The 17,024-nt window shown below is 41.1% G+C and overlaps 1 protein-coding gene across 1 annotated transcript in view; it reads right to left on the reverse strand.

Annotated features, from left to right (window-relative positions):
* The window catches only part of LOC141127358 (electroneutral sodium bicarbonate exchanger 1), a 297,513-nt gene that overhangs the window by 51,521 nt on the left and 228,968 nt on the right, over positions 1-17,024 (reverse strand). Inside the window, exons 9-13 of the mRNA XM_073613700.1 lie at positions 16,037-16,124; positions 15,372-15,518; positions 12,386-12,486; positions 11,243-11,417; positions 10,588-10,721 (exon numbers count right to left, since the gene is read on the reverse strand). Of these exons, the coding sequence (XP_073469801.1) occupies positions 10,588-10,721; positions 11,243-11,417; positions 12,386-12,486; positions 15,372-15,518; positions 16,037-16,124 (645 nt within the window). The remainder of the gene's footprint in view (positions 1-10,587; positions 10,722-11,242; positions 11,418-12,385; positions 12,487-15,371; positions 15,519-16,036; positions 16,125-17,024) is intronic.

A 17,024-nucleotide genomic window follows, 5' to 3' on the forward strand; every position in this document is an offset into this window, starting at 1 on the left:
CTCTATACTCCAACAGCAGACTGTTCCTCTGTGTACTCTTGTCCAATGCAGGACTATGGGCCCTGTAAGGACTTCTGACCATCAGAGTGTAGGTGAGAAGAGGCTGTGGGGACCAGTCTAGCAACACGGAGGGAGCCTGCGGGAGTGGTGGATCGAGTAAGTATAACACCCTAGACCGAACTATCATTCGACCTTTGCAGTGCAGGGGCAGTCCCACTATATGTGAGGATTTTTCCTTTCTTCGGAGCTCAGCTTTTAAGTGAACTTCACTTGTTTTAATATAAAGTGCATTCATGCCATGTGCTCTTTAAGTGTAATTAGGGACCATAATATTCCCTGAAAATACCTTCATCAACCTCTCTGCCCAGAAGACTATTTCCATCTTGGTTAGGTATCATCGAGCGTTAGCAACTACTTCTTTACTAAGATGGTGGCCCAGAGAGGACACAATCCACAGTGGTTTAGCTATAATATTTTCTACGATTTCCGTTAAAGGTTTAAGCTGTTCTTTGTAAATTGTACAGCTGATGAAGGGGGGTGTACGCACAACACCAGAATTGTTGTTTGCAATAGACACCTTTCCAGTGCAGCTCCTGCTGTACTTCATGGCAGCAGCTAAGTGTAACTTATGAACAGATAAAGACATAAAAATTCAAACCAAAAAAATACCTAAATGTGATCAATGAAAACTAAAATTTTTTTTTATTAATGCTGCTGCAACCATAAATGTGAGACAACCTCCACTTTGTAATGCTGTATATAGAAAAGGCTGCGCTGCTTATTAAGTGAGTGTAATCATGAATCACTTAAATGACCACAACTGATCAGTTGTGGTCATTTAAGTGATTCATGATTACACTCACTTAATAAGCAGCGCAGCCTTTTCTATATACAAAGACATAAAAATATTTATAGGACATCACAGAAAATATTATAGTTAATGTAAACCCTCACCTTGTAAAGCAACCTATTCATTTTAAAATAAAAACGAAAAGGAAAACATTTGTGTATAGATATACAAACATTATAAATACTTTTTTCCCCCATTTTTTTTTAAGTGATCACATTCCATCTGTTCTCGGCTGCATAAGGAGCTCAAAGAGCTAGGGGAGGAGAAACAGCCGGGCACTGATCTTCTGAGTGAATGTGTGTGTGTATGTGTGTGTGTGTGTGTGTGTGTGTGTGTGTGTGTGTGTGTGTGTGTGTGTGTGTGTGTGGGGGGGGGGGGGTTGTGCCAGATCAAGTCTGATCATTGGAGGAGAGTAGGCTGAGTTCACAGAATAGCTAGGAAACGGAGCACATGCTCATGCCTAGCATTGTCAGTTTGAAATAGGAAAGCAGTAGGACTGGCAGAAACACCAGGAATTTCACACAAAGGAAGCGATACAAAGAACAGGCACATATCAGGAATATTAAGTGTTGGGTTTACATATTCTTTAAAAAAATGCTAAACGATATCCTTACACATCCACTACTTCTTGGCCCTGTGATCTATTTCTCAATAAATTGTTTAGTGTTTTTCTGCCTCCCTGTAACATCTTCCTTGAGCTCTCAAACTTTTCCTTTTTGCTCTCACTTCTGTTTGTTTGGAACGAGCAGTGCAAATTACTTGTGGTCATGTACACTGCTCTATGCACATTACACATCTCATAGTCCGTAGTCTACAGCGGGTTCGGCAAGCAGTCAATCGCAATTTATCCGTTGCAGGCAGCCGATGGTCGAACACAGTGCTGCTTTGCCGGTTTTTCTCCCCAGCCTCTGCTGCTCTCATCTTCACTGCAGGACGGAGAGTGGGGGCAGCAAAGTACTGCATGGAGGGTGGGAGAGCGGGAGCTGATTCAGTTAACCTTTCGGGTTAAGCAGCAGGTGACTGGTTGCTAAGGCACTGGGTGGTCCTGGCAACCTTTTATCAGCTTGTTAATGTGAAAAGTTAACTCCGGCAGCTCCTGTTCCTCCCCTCCATGCAGTACAGTGCTGCCTCCTGCTCTATGCTCTGCTTTTGGGGGTGCACAGGACACTGTGGGGGGGGGGGGGGGGCAGAGAATACTACATGGAGGGGGGGGGGTGAAGTGATGTGAAGGGGAGCCATGGACACTGCTTTGGAGGGGAATGATTTGTAGGGGCAGAGGACACTGCTATGGGGGGGGGGGGGGGGGCATGCAATACTACAATGAGGTGGTGATGTGGAGGGGGCAGAGGACACTACAGAAAGGGGGCGATGTTAGGAAGGGCAGAGGAAGCTGCTATGTGTGGGGTCGAGGACACAAATGTATGGGGGGGCAGTGATGTGAAGGAGCACAGAGGACACTACTGTGGGGGGAGAGCCAGAGACACTACTGAGGGGATGATGTAAAGGGAGACAGAGGACACTAATGTGGGGGGAGAGGCAGAGACACTACTGTGAGGGGTGATGTGAAGGAGGGCAAAGGACACTTCTATGGGGGAGGGAGGGATGATGTGAAGAGGGCAGAGGGGGGGACAGGACACTACTGTGGGGGTGTCATGTAAAGTGATGTGAAGGGGGGCAGAGGATACTACTGTGGGGGGGGGGGGAGAGTGATGTGAAGGGGGCAGAGGACACTCCCGTGATACGCTATGTGTTCTTTAAACCGTTTTTTTTTATTGGGAGCTTGATAGATTTGTTCTTTCAAAGAAAGGGCGGCAAAGCTTTTGCCTCACCCTTAGAAAAAGCGAGCAGTTGACTCGTGCAATAGGAGTATAGCCCCACTGCATGGGAAAACACGAGTTGGGTTTTAAAACTCAGGGAAAGCTTTTTATAGGTAAAATTAAAGTTTTTTTTTTCTAAATGATATACTAATTGCTGTATATTGACATGTCAGGAATTTATTCATAGATATGTAAAGTTACTGATGTGTACAATGCAAAGGTGTAAGCATAAACCAATAATTCCAAGGACCATAGCTTAAAAAGGAAAAGCCAAAGAATTACAGGCCTAAATAAGGAAGCAAACATGTGTATAGCAAGAAATGTAAACTAAATAGCCTCTCAGTAAGGAAGTAAAGAAATATTAAGTCTAATAGAAAGCTTTTTGATGTAATAAAACACTGACGTTTATTTTAACTGGCTGCTTACTACACTTTGGATACCATCAGAGCTTGTTACTTTGCCTTTCTAATTTAGTCCCCTTGAGCAGGGGCGTACATACAGGGGTCGCCATTGTAGCCTGGCCCCATGCTCCAGGGAGCTCATGCGGCCCTCCTGTATGCCTGCATAGGAGGGCAGTGGGGGTGGCGGCATGTAGAGGAACCAATCCCTCCATGTAGCTGCTGAATGCCCGCTTCTCCTCCTCTCCCTCCCGCAGACATTCAGCGGCTGCAGGAGGGAAATGGAGGGCATCGGATCCTCCACATGCCACTCCTGCCACCTCCCTTGCTGCTCCAAGCCCCTGTGCGCTTCCCTGCCCCCCTCAGCGCTGCCAGGTTTCCCCCTCCTGCTGGCTGCTGCGGGGATCTGTCAGGATGGAGAGCACCACTCTTAATGAATAAAAGTCAGTAATGGGTACCAATCACTGACTTTTTTATTTTATTCATTCTATGCAGCTGAGGCTGCAGAGAAAGGGTCTGAGGACTGTGTCCTCAGTCCGTTTTCTCAAACGTGAGACAACAGGGGTCTGTTTAAACCCCTAATATTTCACCAAAGCCCCCCCAATAGAAAATAACATTGTAAAAAAAAATTAAATAAAAAAAAAATCAACTGACACCTGAGGCGAAACTACCAGGGTCGCAAAGGTCGCACTTGCAATTGGGCTCTGGCGTTCCGCCACCGTGAGGGGAGAACTCAAGACTGCAGGAAGGTTGTCCGCTGTAGGACTGTAATAAAGGGTCCCACGACGGGGCCCAGGGATCAGTAGTAAGGGCCCTGGTCGGTCCAGCTGCAGATGAATTGTATGTGGTGTTGATGGTTAAGGTGGCCTCTAGTGGCGAAAGTAAATAACTGCACTTCCTTCCATGCTTTCTGGAGAGTATAAATGAAAGCCCACCACTAGCCCCCCACCCCCCCCACCCCAGAAGAAGCTCAAGCTGATTGGGCAAAACTAGTCGGTTGTCACGACACCACGTGAATGACGCACTGACGTCACCATTGATGTCGGCTTGCTAGCCCGCACATGCTCACAGGAATCTACAAGTACCACGGCATTCATTTTAACTAAAGGGACACTAAAACCGCTATAGGACCAGAGCACATCAAACTGCACCCGACGCTGACCTAGTGCCTGACCAGCAACATGGCCACATCTTTGATCCAAATCCTACAGATGTGCAGGCAGGAAAGCTACAGCCAGTATCCATGCAAGTCCACACTGCTTCCAGGCTGGGTGAGCGGACCTGTTGGTCCAGGCACTATACTCCTATGCTGTGTTTTTTTGTACTGCAGTGAACACTGGTCACACTGAGAACAATATCCCATGCTATACGCTGGACTGATATCCTAACCACTGTTAAAGTGTTAATTATATCTGACCTTACTGCATTACTACTTCCCAGCTTCACCCTCCTGTGGAAAACTTTGGACTTGGGATACATACTTGCACTACATACGGCACGTTAATGCCTGGCGTTGCTATCCACGGTGGTCATAGAAAAAAAAAAACTTGCTTCCCCCTCCCCCCTTGCTGCACTCGCATAGCCCCGATTTTAGTTCAACCATCCTGTACACTGTGGGAATATGCCTTATCTATGGTGTTTCAACAGTGATTTCACTTCACCATAGGCGTCAGGTGCTTTATTACCCCAGGGATGTTATGTTGACATATGTATGTATGTGTGTGGATTTTTATGACGCAGCTGCATCTTGATCAGACAACGTTGTCCATTTTAATTAATTTTTTACTGAGGTGTTGGTGATGGGATTTTTATCCGGTGTTTTATTACCATTTGATATTTTTGTGTAATAAAGTTCCCTCATCTATAAGCTGCATGGGCCCTAGTAATTACTGCAGGTGAGGCTCTCTTTTCACCTTTTTCTTTTGTAGGCTTGGCTGATTACCAGGATCACATCTTATTGAGACAAGTCAGCTATTTGAGGGACGCGGTGTTTGCTCTCATACAGAGCCTTCCCATCCCATACAACCCAGTGAGCTACTGCCCATCCCCTGGTTCTCTTTCCCTATAGGCCCTGAAGGTTCTAGTTATGCCTCTGCTCTCGAGATTTGTCTTTCGTGGCAATGTATTTGCTGTGCAGTTTTACTTTTTGTTCTGGTCTAAAAATGTATGTTTGTAACAAGAAATATAGAAGCCTAACAGAACAGCATAAAGTTTGGAGCTGAATTAGATCAATCGACTGATATAAAGAAAACTGACTGATCTAAGGAACAAGACATGGCAGCTAAACTGGCAAGAAAGCCAAATATCATAAAAACACACTGAATTCAAGGAGACTGTTCACATCTGTGCGTTAAACTGCGGTGTGTTGGTAAAAATGAGGCATTTCTGATTTTCTGAACCCAAACAAAGATGTGAATGGTATGGCTTGTTTTCACTTGCAGTTGGAGAACAGTAAAAACATGCAGATGAGCTAAAGTGGTTGTAAACCTCTGACATGAAATATGAACAAAGCATATCCCTCTACTGCATAGCTCCCAACTGTCCCTGATTTCGAGGGACTGTCCCTGATTTGGAGCAATGTCCCTCTTTCCTCCCTCATTTTGGTCTGATCTATAAAGTTGTATATAAAATGCACTTTTTATGTTTCAAGTGTTTCTCAGTGCTAAACCTTTCATCCAAATTCTAAATTGCTGCATTTGTAAATTTTAAAAGCCAATATAAAGGAATAGTAGTGGTAAAAAAAAAAAAAAAAAAAAAAAAAGCCCTTGTGGATTTAATTAACTTTTTTTTTTTGGTTAATTCTTCTGTAGCCTCCCTGGCGGTTTTCCCGAGTGTGGCTCGGGGTTAAAATTCAGGACCATTAGCAGTAACCCCGAGCCACACTCGGGATTACATTGCAGGATCCTGGTGTGGCTTTACTTACCTTGTCCCCGGGATCCTGCGATGTCCCCCGCTGTGTCTGCGGGCTTCGTCCTCCTCCGAAGCCTCTCCGTGCCAGGCTCCGTTCCCTGCGAGCGGCGCGATGCACGGGGGCGGAGCCTGGTGGCAAATTCAAAAAAGTGTAAAATCATAACACATACAGTACTGTAATCTTACAGATTACAGTACTGTATGAAATTATTTCACATCCCTTTTGATCCCAGTGCTTTGTCCAATGCCCTGCATGCAGTTTTATGTTATATATACTGTTCTTTCTGCCTGGAAACTGGAGATTGTCCATAGCAACCAAAAAGTGTCCCTTTACTTCAAAAGTGGCTTTAGACCAGCTAGAAAACAGCGATAGTAAATTAGAACACTTGCAGAATTGAGCGATAGTGAATCGTGGGGAAATTTATTTTATTATAAATTTTTTTTTTTTTAGTTATTTATTTATATTTATTATATTATAATTTATGTTTTTGTGTTTCAAACTTTATCATACCCGGGATATCTACTAGACTCTTGTTTGGACAGATTTAAGTGTGTTATTGTTAAGAATTACAGACCTACAATATAAAACGCCAAATTTCCATGCAAAATAATTGTACCGCTTTCAGCACCTAAAATCCGAAATAATCATACCGCCAGGGAGGTTAAGGGGGTGTGGCAGGGGGTGTGTCCTATGCCTACATACCTTTGCTAGTAGGTGTCCCTCATTCCCATCTCAAAATGTTGGGAGGTATGGCTAAATCTTTCATCCAATTTCTAAATGTACGCATTTCTAAATTCCAAAGGCCAATTCAAAGGAATAGTAGTGGTAAAAAAAAGCACTTTTTAACAAATCTATTTTTTTTTGTACAGTTCTCCTTTAAGGGGGGCGTTGCAGGGGTGTGTTCTATGGCTGCATACTTTTCCCATCTCAGAAAGTTGGGAGGTATGCTACTGTATAATGTGTTCCTGAATCCAGAGCACGGTGTCATTTCTGTCTTCTGCCTTATTCCTCTTCTATCAGCAGGAGTCACTTCTGGTTTTCCTGACGCAGAGATAAAAAAGGTGACAGGGGAGGGATCTCCAGCTGATTGATAGCCTTAAGCTTCCAAAACCCCAGGCCCATCTAAGTACTACAAACATGAAAAATCATATCTTCCATGCCTACACATTTAGGGTCTAATCACACCAGCTGCTCATGCAAAAAATGAATTCCTGTTTATAGCAAAAACACACGATTGGGTATTCAAAGTAAAGATAACTACAATTTTTTGGATTAAGATTCTTAACTCATTTAGTAAATCAACTCACTTGACTGCACAAAGTTTACAGGTGACGGCTCTGGCTTTTTTTTCTCTAGTGAGATCACTAAGCCCAACACTCCTAACTTTGTACATGCACTGCATACTCCAATAAAAAGGTATGGTGCCTTACTTTTCACCTAAGACCACCATTTTGTATGGTAATGTACAGTGCAAAAATGATGAAAATGTTGATTAATGAAGAGCTAAAGGTGTAGCTTGTCCAGGCACTGTGTAGAAATCTGAAAGCTTACAGATGAACATCTCAGAGAAGCCAGTGAGGGGAAAATAATGAATGCCATACCCTAAAGGCAGGAAGTACATTTATGAATAAAATACACCATTAAGCATTACTTAGAGCATAAATAAAACATGATCAAAATATTTAAGGAAAATGCTGCATCATTGCTGATGTACTGTATGCCTAGAAAATATACTGGCAATAACAACAATCCTTTAATTATGTGTGATTTTCTTTTATAAAGGGGGGAGAATAAGCTAATAATGTTATTTAGTAGGCTGATAGCAATATCAAGGCCTCTCTTGCTTAAAGTGTCCGGTGAAACCAGAAGTTTAACAGGGTTGTTTTAGGTGTGGATTTTTGGGCATACTGGATTTTGGCACACAAATACAGTGCCTTGAAAAAGTATTCATATCCACTGAAATGTTCCACATTTTGTCATGTTACAACCAAAAACGAAAATGTATTTTATTAGGATTTTATGTGATAGACCAACATAAAGTGGCACATAATTGTGAAGTGTAAAGAAAATGATAAATGGTTTTCAAAATGTTTTACAAATAAATAGTCAATACTTTGTTGAACCACTTTTCGCTGCAATTGCAGCTGCAAGTCTTTTTGGGGATGTCTCTACCAGCTTTGCACATCTAGAGAATTAAATGTTTGCCCATTCTTCTTTGCAAAATAGCTCAAGCTCTGTCAGATTGGATGGAGAGCGTCTGAGCAGCAATTTTCAAGTCTTGCCACCGATTCTCAATTGGATTTAGGTCTGGACTTTGACTGGGCCATTCTAACACATGAATATGCTGTGATCTAAACTACTTCATTGTAGCTCTGGCTGTATGTTTAGGGTCGTTGTCCTGCTGGAAGGTGAACCTCCACCCCAGTCTCAAGTATTTTGCAGACTAACAGGTATTCTTCTAGGATTGCTCTGTATTTGGCTCCATACAACTTTCCATCAGCTCTGACCAGCTTCCCTGTCATTGCTGAAGAAAAGCATCCCCACAACATAATGCTGCCACCATGTTTCATGGATGGTGTGTTCAGGGTGATGTGCAGTGTTAGTTTTCCACCACACAGAGTTTTGCTTTTAGGCCAAAAAGATCAATTTTGGTCTCATCTAACCAGAGCACTTTCTTCGACATGTTTGCTGTATTCCCCACATGGCTTCTCGCAAACTGCAAATGGGACTTCTTATGGCTTTCTTTCAACGATGGCTTTCTTCTTGCCATAAAGGCCAAATTTGTGGAGTGCACAACTAATAGTTGTCCTGTGGACAGATTCTTCCACCTGAGCTGTGGATCTCTGCAGCTCCTCCAGAGTTACCACTGGCCTCTTGGCTGCTTCTCTGATTAATGCTATGCTTGTCTGGCCTGTCAGTTTAGGTGGAGAGCCATGTCTTGGTAAGTTTGCAGTTGTACCATACGATTTTCATTTTCAGATGATGTATTGAACAGTGCTCCTTAAGATGTTCAAAGCTTGGGATATTTTTTTTAGAACCTAACCCAGCTTTATACTTCTCCCCAACTTTATCCCTGACCTGTCTGGTGTGTTCCTTGGCCTTCATGATGCTGTTTGTTTACTAAGGTTCTCTAACAAACCTCTGAGGGCTTCATAGAACAACTGTATTTATACAGAGAATAAATACACACAGGTGGACTCCATTTACTAATTAGGTGACAAGCGAAGGCAATTGGTTCCACTAGACTTTAGTTACAGATATCAGAATTCAAATGCACGTCACACTTTTCAGATATTGATTTGTAAAAAAATTGGAAAACCATTTATCATTTTCCTTCCACTTCACAATTATTTGCCACTTTGTGTTGGTCTATCACATAAAATCCTAATAAAATACATTTACGATTTTGGTTGTAACATGACAAAATGTGGAAAGTTTCAAGGGGTATGAATACTTTTTCAAGGCACTGTATTTATTATATTGGCAGCATCCAACCTCAGCATTGCCACAGGCTGATCGCCTCCATGCCACGCTGCATGGATGTAGTAATTCATGCAAAAGGAGCCCCGACCAAGTATTGAGTGCATACTACACTGTGCATGGACATACTTTTCAGCAAGCCAACATTTCTGTATTAAAAATCCTTTATTGGTCTTATGCAATATTCAAATTTTCTGAGATACTGCATTTTGGGTTTTCACTAGCTGTAATCCATAATCGTCAAAGTGAAAAGAAATGCTTGAAATGTATCACTCTGTGTGTAATGAATCTATATAATATAGGAGTTTCACTTTTTTTAATTGAATTACTGCAATAAATTTTCTTTTTGGTGGTATTCAAATTTTTTGAGATGCACCTGTACATGGACATTACGCAGATATGTGTTGGACTTGAATAGTGAGCTCTTGTAGAGAGTGGGACTATATCAATAACTAAGCACATACATATAGTAAGTGCAATATCCCTTTTAGTATTATAGCTTTGAGCCAAATGTATACAAACACCTTAAACATATTTTAAATAGAATAATTCAAATACAGGGTGAATTGCCATGTACCAAACACCTATGGTCTATGCTGGAAAATGTCAACCAAGTAAGGTTCTGAAGACCACAGTGAGCTTTGCTGCTTACATTATAGGGATAGTTTACATCTTTCTTTGCTTATCATATTAGATATATTAGTGTACACCTAATATGGAATTATACAACTGAATGTCGATGTCAAAGAGAACCCAGCCTGAGTAAATTTAAATATAATAAACCTATATAAAACATTTTTTTAAATTTCTTAAAATAATATACAGTAAATAACAAAAAAAATCTTCTGATTTAGAGACAAGGCTGGGGATTTTGTTTCAGCTTTAAAAATATTTTTTTGATCTAATAATTATTTAAGACTATTACATAAAAAAATTCAATCCACCAGTGCTCCAATATATGTTTATATAACTCTGGATAGCCCTCTTGAACACAGATAGCCCTCTTGAAAACAAAGCCTAGATTATATTGCTGTGACATGCTACTGTAGTATTTCAAACTGTTGTCCTGTAGATGTACATATACAGTTGCTGTGGGGATTACTAATAAGAAATGTGTTTTTTTTATTTTACTTGCAGAACTTGAAGAGAATCTTCTCAAACACAAGCACTGGTCCTGTACTGCCCAGGATCGTCAACGGTTGTCCAGCAAACAGCGAGTAAGCGATTCCTGTCATAGAAGCACCAAACAGGGATTCTATTGCACTCTGTAGGGGCACAAATATCAGGTTAGTGTGCACATCACACAACAACACATAGCTTATTTCCAGATGACATGCAATTGTAAACAAGGAAGACCTGATTTAATGTGTCTGTGGAGTTGTAAAATTAGATTAATAACATATTGTTTACGTAACATGATTTTCCCCCCACCCCGACCACTTTAAAATTATTGATTAGCAGTTTGCAAGCTATTTCAGTAGAATAATTAGGTTTATTTGCTTTTGCCTGTAATCAAATAATTTGCATCAAAGCCTGCTCAACACCAGTGGAAAAAGCTGAGCTTTAAACCCATTAATTGGCCATTAACTAAGCGACGGCAAACACGATTGGTGCTTAAATAAAGCCAGAGATAGGGATTATCCTGATTAAAAAGAAAAAGATGGCAAATAAAACAGCTGATTTAATGAAGCAAGATATGCTGGCCAGTCTTGTGTTTTTCAGGAGGAAAGTGAGGCAGGAAGGGAGGGTGGTTCTAGTCGGTGTTAGGCACAGGTAAGTTTCTTACTATTCGACCTTCTGTAGCTTCTCCAAGCAAACCCCCAAATGTGATGACCGGAGACATGCAAGCACAGTACAGGAAGAGGAAAGAAGCCACACACTGCAAGCTCAGCGCATCCCTGTAGTCACTCCAGTACCAAGGAGCTTTCCTCTTGATGTCTACCATCAGACCACCAAAAATCCTGCAATGAATAATACAGAGCGCCGTTTACTGCCAGGAGCAGACAAATACCAGTAGCTATTCTCTAATAAAATGACTGTCCACTGGGTGATGTACCTGACTAATGTTCGCTCAGTGGTAACGTTTTCATTGAATTTATTACAACATTTTTTTTAGGCATTGGGCTGCAAATTTACTAAATGCATGACTTTTTGTTACTCTAGGATTTGCAGCAGCTGGAGGCTCGAATGTCTCGACCCCTCCCCCAAAAGGGAGCGGTGTTCACATCTATAGGAAGGCTGCAGCAGCCCAAGTCAGGTCTTTTCATAGGTTGCAGTACATTTCTGAAAGGCTAACCTTTGCCTTCACTTTGGTAACATCAATATATATGACTCACAGGAGGCTTACTTGTGAAAAATAACACAAAGGAGCCTGAAATAAAAACAGTGAAAGTGCTCAAAGCAACAGATTAAATTAGGACAATGACATCTTCTTGATTCGCTATGAGCAAAAGTTCAATTTTTCACAAAATAAAGCCCTGTACACAGAATGTGGGTTAAAAAAAAAAATGTAAAAATGGCCGGGGGAGGCGGGGGGTAGTGGGGGTGGCAGAACACAACAGCTCGGCAGGGGAGATCTCTGAACTAACCTCTCATGGTTAGTACAGCGGCTCCGACCGGAGCTGACAGATTTTGATTCATCCAACCCGTGGGGTTGAACGAAAAAAGCAAAACAATAGTGTGTACCCAGCTTTAGTTACCTTAAAATTACACAATGATAGGTTCCTCGCTATCCAATATTAAGCTTTTTCTGCAATAATTTAGTAGCCTAGTAGTAGCGAGTGATATGATCCATGAAGGTTAAAAATAATTAATATTAATATCTGACATAGAGGGTTCTATTGTAGGTAAATTTGGACTGGGACTTTATTCATCCTAGTCTGCGGTGAGTGTCTGTCACTCTGAATTATTCCAACAAATATCCACTAACCTCCCTGTGCGCTGCAATTCTGGTCCGCTTTCTTCTGGCTCTGGTTCAGGATCTACATGGCAGACATTTCCATTGGGGACTCCAGGCATCTTCCTTTTCTCCTGCAACACAGGAATTCACATACATTTCATTTTATGCATTGGGAATAATTTTATCCAGAAAAAGTGCATGCTTGCTTCTTGCAAGAAAACAGAATTATTCAACTCACTTTAAGATAATTTTCTTAAAGTCTGTTCAGGGACACAGGAAGACTTAAAAAGGAGAAGTATAGCCAAAGCTATTTTGGTCATATTTCTCCACGGGATCACAGGAGTGCAATTCGTTCTGCACTCCTGTGACCCGTTTTCAGACGACAGGGAGTAAAGTCTGCTGTTGGCAGATATCAGTCAGCCGGACCAGGCGATATGGTCGGAATACAACCAGATGCTTGGGCCGGCACTTGGATCAGCCTCCCAGCATTTAGCTGAGAGCCTGAGCCAGCCCCTCCCACCCCCTTCACAGCCCAGCCCTCCAGTGAGTGCTGGAGGGTCAGAGCAGAGAGCTGGTGACTGACAGTCACCAGCTCTCTGCTCAGAGCAGAGAGTGAGAACTGAGCGATTGGGAGTGTTTGATCGCTCAGTTCTCACTGAAAATCGGCGGGGGACAGATGCAGCATTGGATGGATGCTGCATCCACCTAGAGGAGTATAAATGTTTTTTTTTAATTTCTTAGAAGTCCATACTTTTCTTTTAAAGAGGTAGTAAACCCAAAAGCAAACGAACATTCATTATATTGCAGTTTACCAATTCTTAGAAGTGATGGCTGCATTCCTTTTCTTTTTTAGGCTTTCTTTCCCTTCCCTTATTTTCACCTGGTGATCCAGCCAGTCAGTCTGTTCTTTTTTAAAACAAAAAGCTCTCTTGCAGCTGTAGCAGTTAGAGGGATGAGACAAACCATTTACCACTGACAAGGGTGCTTACAATGATCAGCAGTTATTTATGTAAAACCGTTATCCCAAAAAGGAAAAAAAAAAAACTGTTGGAACGACTTAAGTGTGAGCTGAAGTATGGCTTTGATTTGTCTGTGTATCGAAATCTGCTAGTACATTGAACACACCTTCCCCCAGAATGACAATGCTGCTGTCCAAAGATGCCTCTATGCTCCTTCATCCAGAGTGGAGGGACTCTAATACAGGAGGTGTGTTATTGGTCAGATCACCAGGACAAAACAGAGGGAAAAAGGGCTAAACAAACTAATGCAGCCACCACATCTAAAGATTGGTAACCTGCAATATATTACATTTCTGATTTTAGATTTGATACCATTTTAAACCTTTAGGCTATATTGCCACCTACAGGATTATTGGACACCGATGGCAAACAAAAACTGTAGGCTAGCCCAAGGTATAATAACTCAGTTCTACAGCAAACCAGTACCAAACACAGAGATGTGGGACCTGTGCCCCTCAATAGACTCCAAAAAAGGGATTTTACAATGAGTTCAAGAAAGTAATTTTCTCTTTTTTGTCCATTTTGGGACAGAGGAAGTCTTATAGTTTTGGGATGTGCAAAATCACTCCACCTAAGAGGTGGGCAACACAGCAAAACAACTTCTAACAGGAGCAATGTAAACAACAAGAACTAAGAACTGCCTTCAGCTCAAAAAGCCGCCTGCTGAAGGACTGCACACCCAAAGCTGTCATCAGATGAGGCAGAACTGTCCACCTGATAGAACTCAGAGCGTGTGAACAGGTGGTAGCCTTGCAAATATTGGAAACAGAGGTCTGATGCTGAAAATCCTAAGAGGCTTTCTCTGCCCTAATGAAGTAAGCCTTTACTGGAAAGGTTTAAACCCCCAACCTTAAGACCATAAGCCTGAATGATGATCTGTCAAGTTATAAATTGGGAAGCCAATCCAGGATGACAAAAAGGGGAATTAGTCTTCCAGAAGGAAGCAGTGGCTGAGAGATAGACTTGCAAAGCCTAGACCACTTTCCAACAATGGAGGGTGATTTTTTTGGTGAGCTGCAGATGGACAGAGGGACAGAAGAGCAATGTCCTGTTAAGGTAGAAAGTGGGACGACTTTGGAAGGGATGTCCTGGGACTCAATACCACCTTGTCATTTCGAAGGCCAAAAAAAAAAAGATTCCTGACAGTCTAAAGTCATCAGGTCAACAAGAAATATAAATTTGTGGGTCAAAGTAGAGAAAGGAATGTCTCTGATAGGTTCAAATGTGGCCTTCTAAAGTGCCAAAAGAACAAAAATGTTAAATCCCAAAAGAGATTGTGGCTGTGGGAAACCACATGGGAGACCCTTGCACAAAGGCCCTAAATAGATTTTCATGCCTGAAGTTCACTTAGCAGTTAGTTTTGATCATCTGGAGCAAATTAGGAAGAAGCCTATCCTGAAGGAGGCTACCATCAGCCACAAGACCCTCATGAAGAAACAGAGGGTTGGAGGACATCTGCATTGAAGAACGTGGACTTGAGTCTTCAGAGTCTGAAGTTAGTTCCTGGGGAAGAGAACATTATAGCGTGGGAAGTGTCAAAAAACAAACCTCAGATACTCCAAATGCTAAGAGTCAGAGGCAGTGAAAATTTCTTAAGGTTCAGGATCCACCAGAACCTTTGCAACATTTCTTGCAGCAGCAGGTTGTCCAAATTTCCCAAAATGGGATAACCCCAAAAAGAGCAACAGGGCTAACACTGGAGCTAGCATTTTGTTAAACCCCCAAAATGCAGAAGAGAGGACGAAAGAAAGGACCATAAACCGAGGCCCTACAGTAAACTGCAGAAACTACTGGTGTGCTGGTAAAATAGGCAACGTAAGCATCTGTCTACTCAAAGCATAACATGAGTATGAACCAATCAAGTCATCCACAGTAGTCTCAATCACCTTATTTCAACTATAATAGTATAATATACTACATAATAATAATATTATAGTTATTCTATTTTTTTAAAGCAAAATCCATTATAATAGTCGCAAACTAAAAATTATACCAACCTGAGAAGGAACATTTTTTGGTGGCTCAATTCTGATTGATGGGTCCCATTCTCCAGGTGGAAGTACTGTCACTTGATCCAGGAACTCATCAATTCCAGCTAGCAAGTCTGTTCGGTCTTTTGCTTTGTAAGCAACATCATGAAAAATCTATAAATTGATTGTATTGTAGAAAAGAAAAAAAAAAAAAAAAAAAAAAACACAAACTGAACACGGTAAAGTGTGATTATAAGTAAGAAAATAAAGTTCAAATTCGCCTATTTATGGGATTTTTTTTTCCAGGAATCTGTAGAGAACTGTCTTTTTTTAAAAACAAAAACTCTCATGAAATGGCTGTTAGTTATCTCTCGATCATGATTTAAAGTGACAAGACCCCACACATTTTTATGGCTTTGTTGACTGTGCTAAATATCTGGCGACTTTGTCTGCTGCTTACCAATGTGATGAGAACGAGATGAATTCTGTCATATACAGAACTAGAGAAATAATAAATTAAACATGAGGCAATCGAGCACTTCCTGAGATCATAACTAGAGATTTACAGTATATCAGGAGTATACAATTTGATTTTGATGCTTTTTACTATTTACCATACCATTGAAACTGGTAGCTTTTGCGTAATTTTTCATTTTGTCAACAGGAACAGTAAAAAATAATGATGTATTTACCTCATCGGTCATTATAGTAGCCATGGATCTGCCAATCTCATGGTATTGCTGTGCTTTTCCTACAGGTCCCAACAAGATAAATAAGAACCTGAAAGATAAAATCATATAAACTAGGTGAACTATCCAATTACACACTATAATTATATGCAGAGAATGGAGGAGTAGAATATTTTTACCTAACAAAGTGAATGTTCAACTAGCTTATTAAATAAAGTAGAGCAGTGGTCACTTAAATCATGTACAAGCAAAAATCTGTTTTTTGTTTTTTTAATTTCCTTGCACTTGGTTGGGTAACTAAAGTAAACATGGCTTTATCTTATTCACTAAGCTTACTGAATATGTACTTTGCAATAGGATCATTCTTTACTCTAACATATATACGTATACTCCAATGAATTGTAAGCATTGTTTGATTTACTAAAAAATTAAAGGCTGTTTACAACATAAATAAGGCAATGTGAATGTTCATTTTGCAAAGCAATATTATTAAATAAGATGAAAATGAGATCACTTTAAATAGCCAGTCACGTGCTAGTAATACTGCGGTTTCTTTCCCTTAAACATAATTGGATAATAATGTGAACTCAGGTTCCCTTCACTTTGCTTAGTGAACAGCCTTTACTTTTTGCCAAATCAACCCCAATAAATATTCACACATGACTATGATACATACACCACGAATGCTTATTGGGTGTGTTCAATAAAGACATTAGAAATTAGAATTGTTTGTGTTTTATCAGCTTAAGCACATTGGGGTTGATTTACTAAAAAAGTGGACAGTGCAAAATCTGGTGCAGCTGTGCATGATAGCCAATCAGCTTCCAACTTAAGCTTGTTCAATTAAGCTTTGACAAAAAAAAAACCTGGGTGCTGATGAAGCTGAAGCTATGATTAAGCCCTGGTGGGCAGGATGAAACATGTCAAGGGGGGTGGCCCAAGGTGCGGCATTGACTGAGGCTTTCACATGTATCCATCCATACCAGGATCG

Source organism: Aquarana catesbeiana, linkage group LG02 (assembly GCF_042186555.1).
Source record: "Aquarana catesbeiana isolate 2022-GZ linkage group LG02, ASM4218655v1, whole genome shotgun sequence".
NCBI classification, from domain to species: domain Eukaryota; kingdom Metazoa; phylum Chordata; class Amphibia; order Anura; family Ranidae; genus Aquarana; species Aquarana catesbeiana.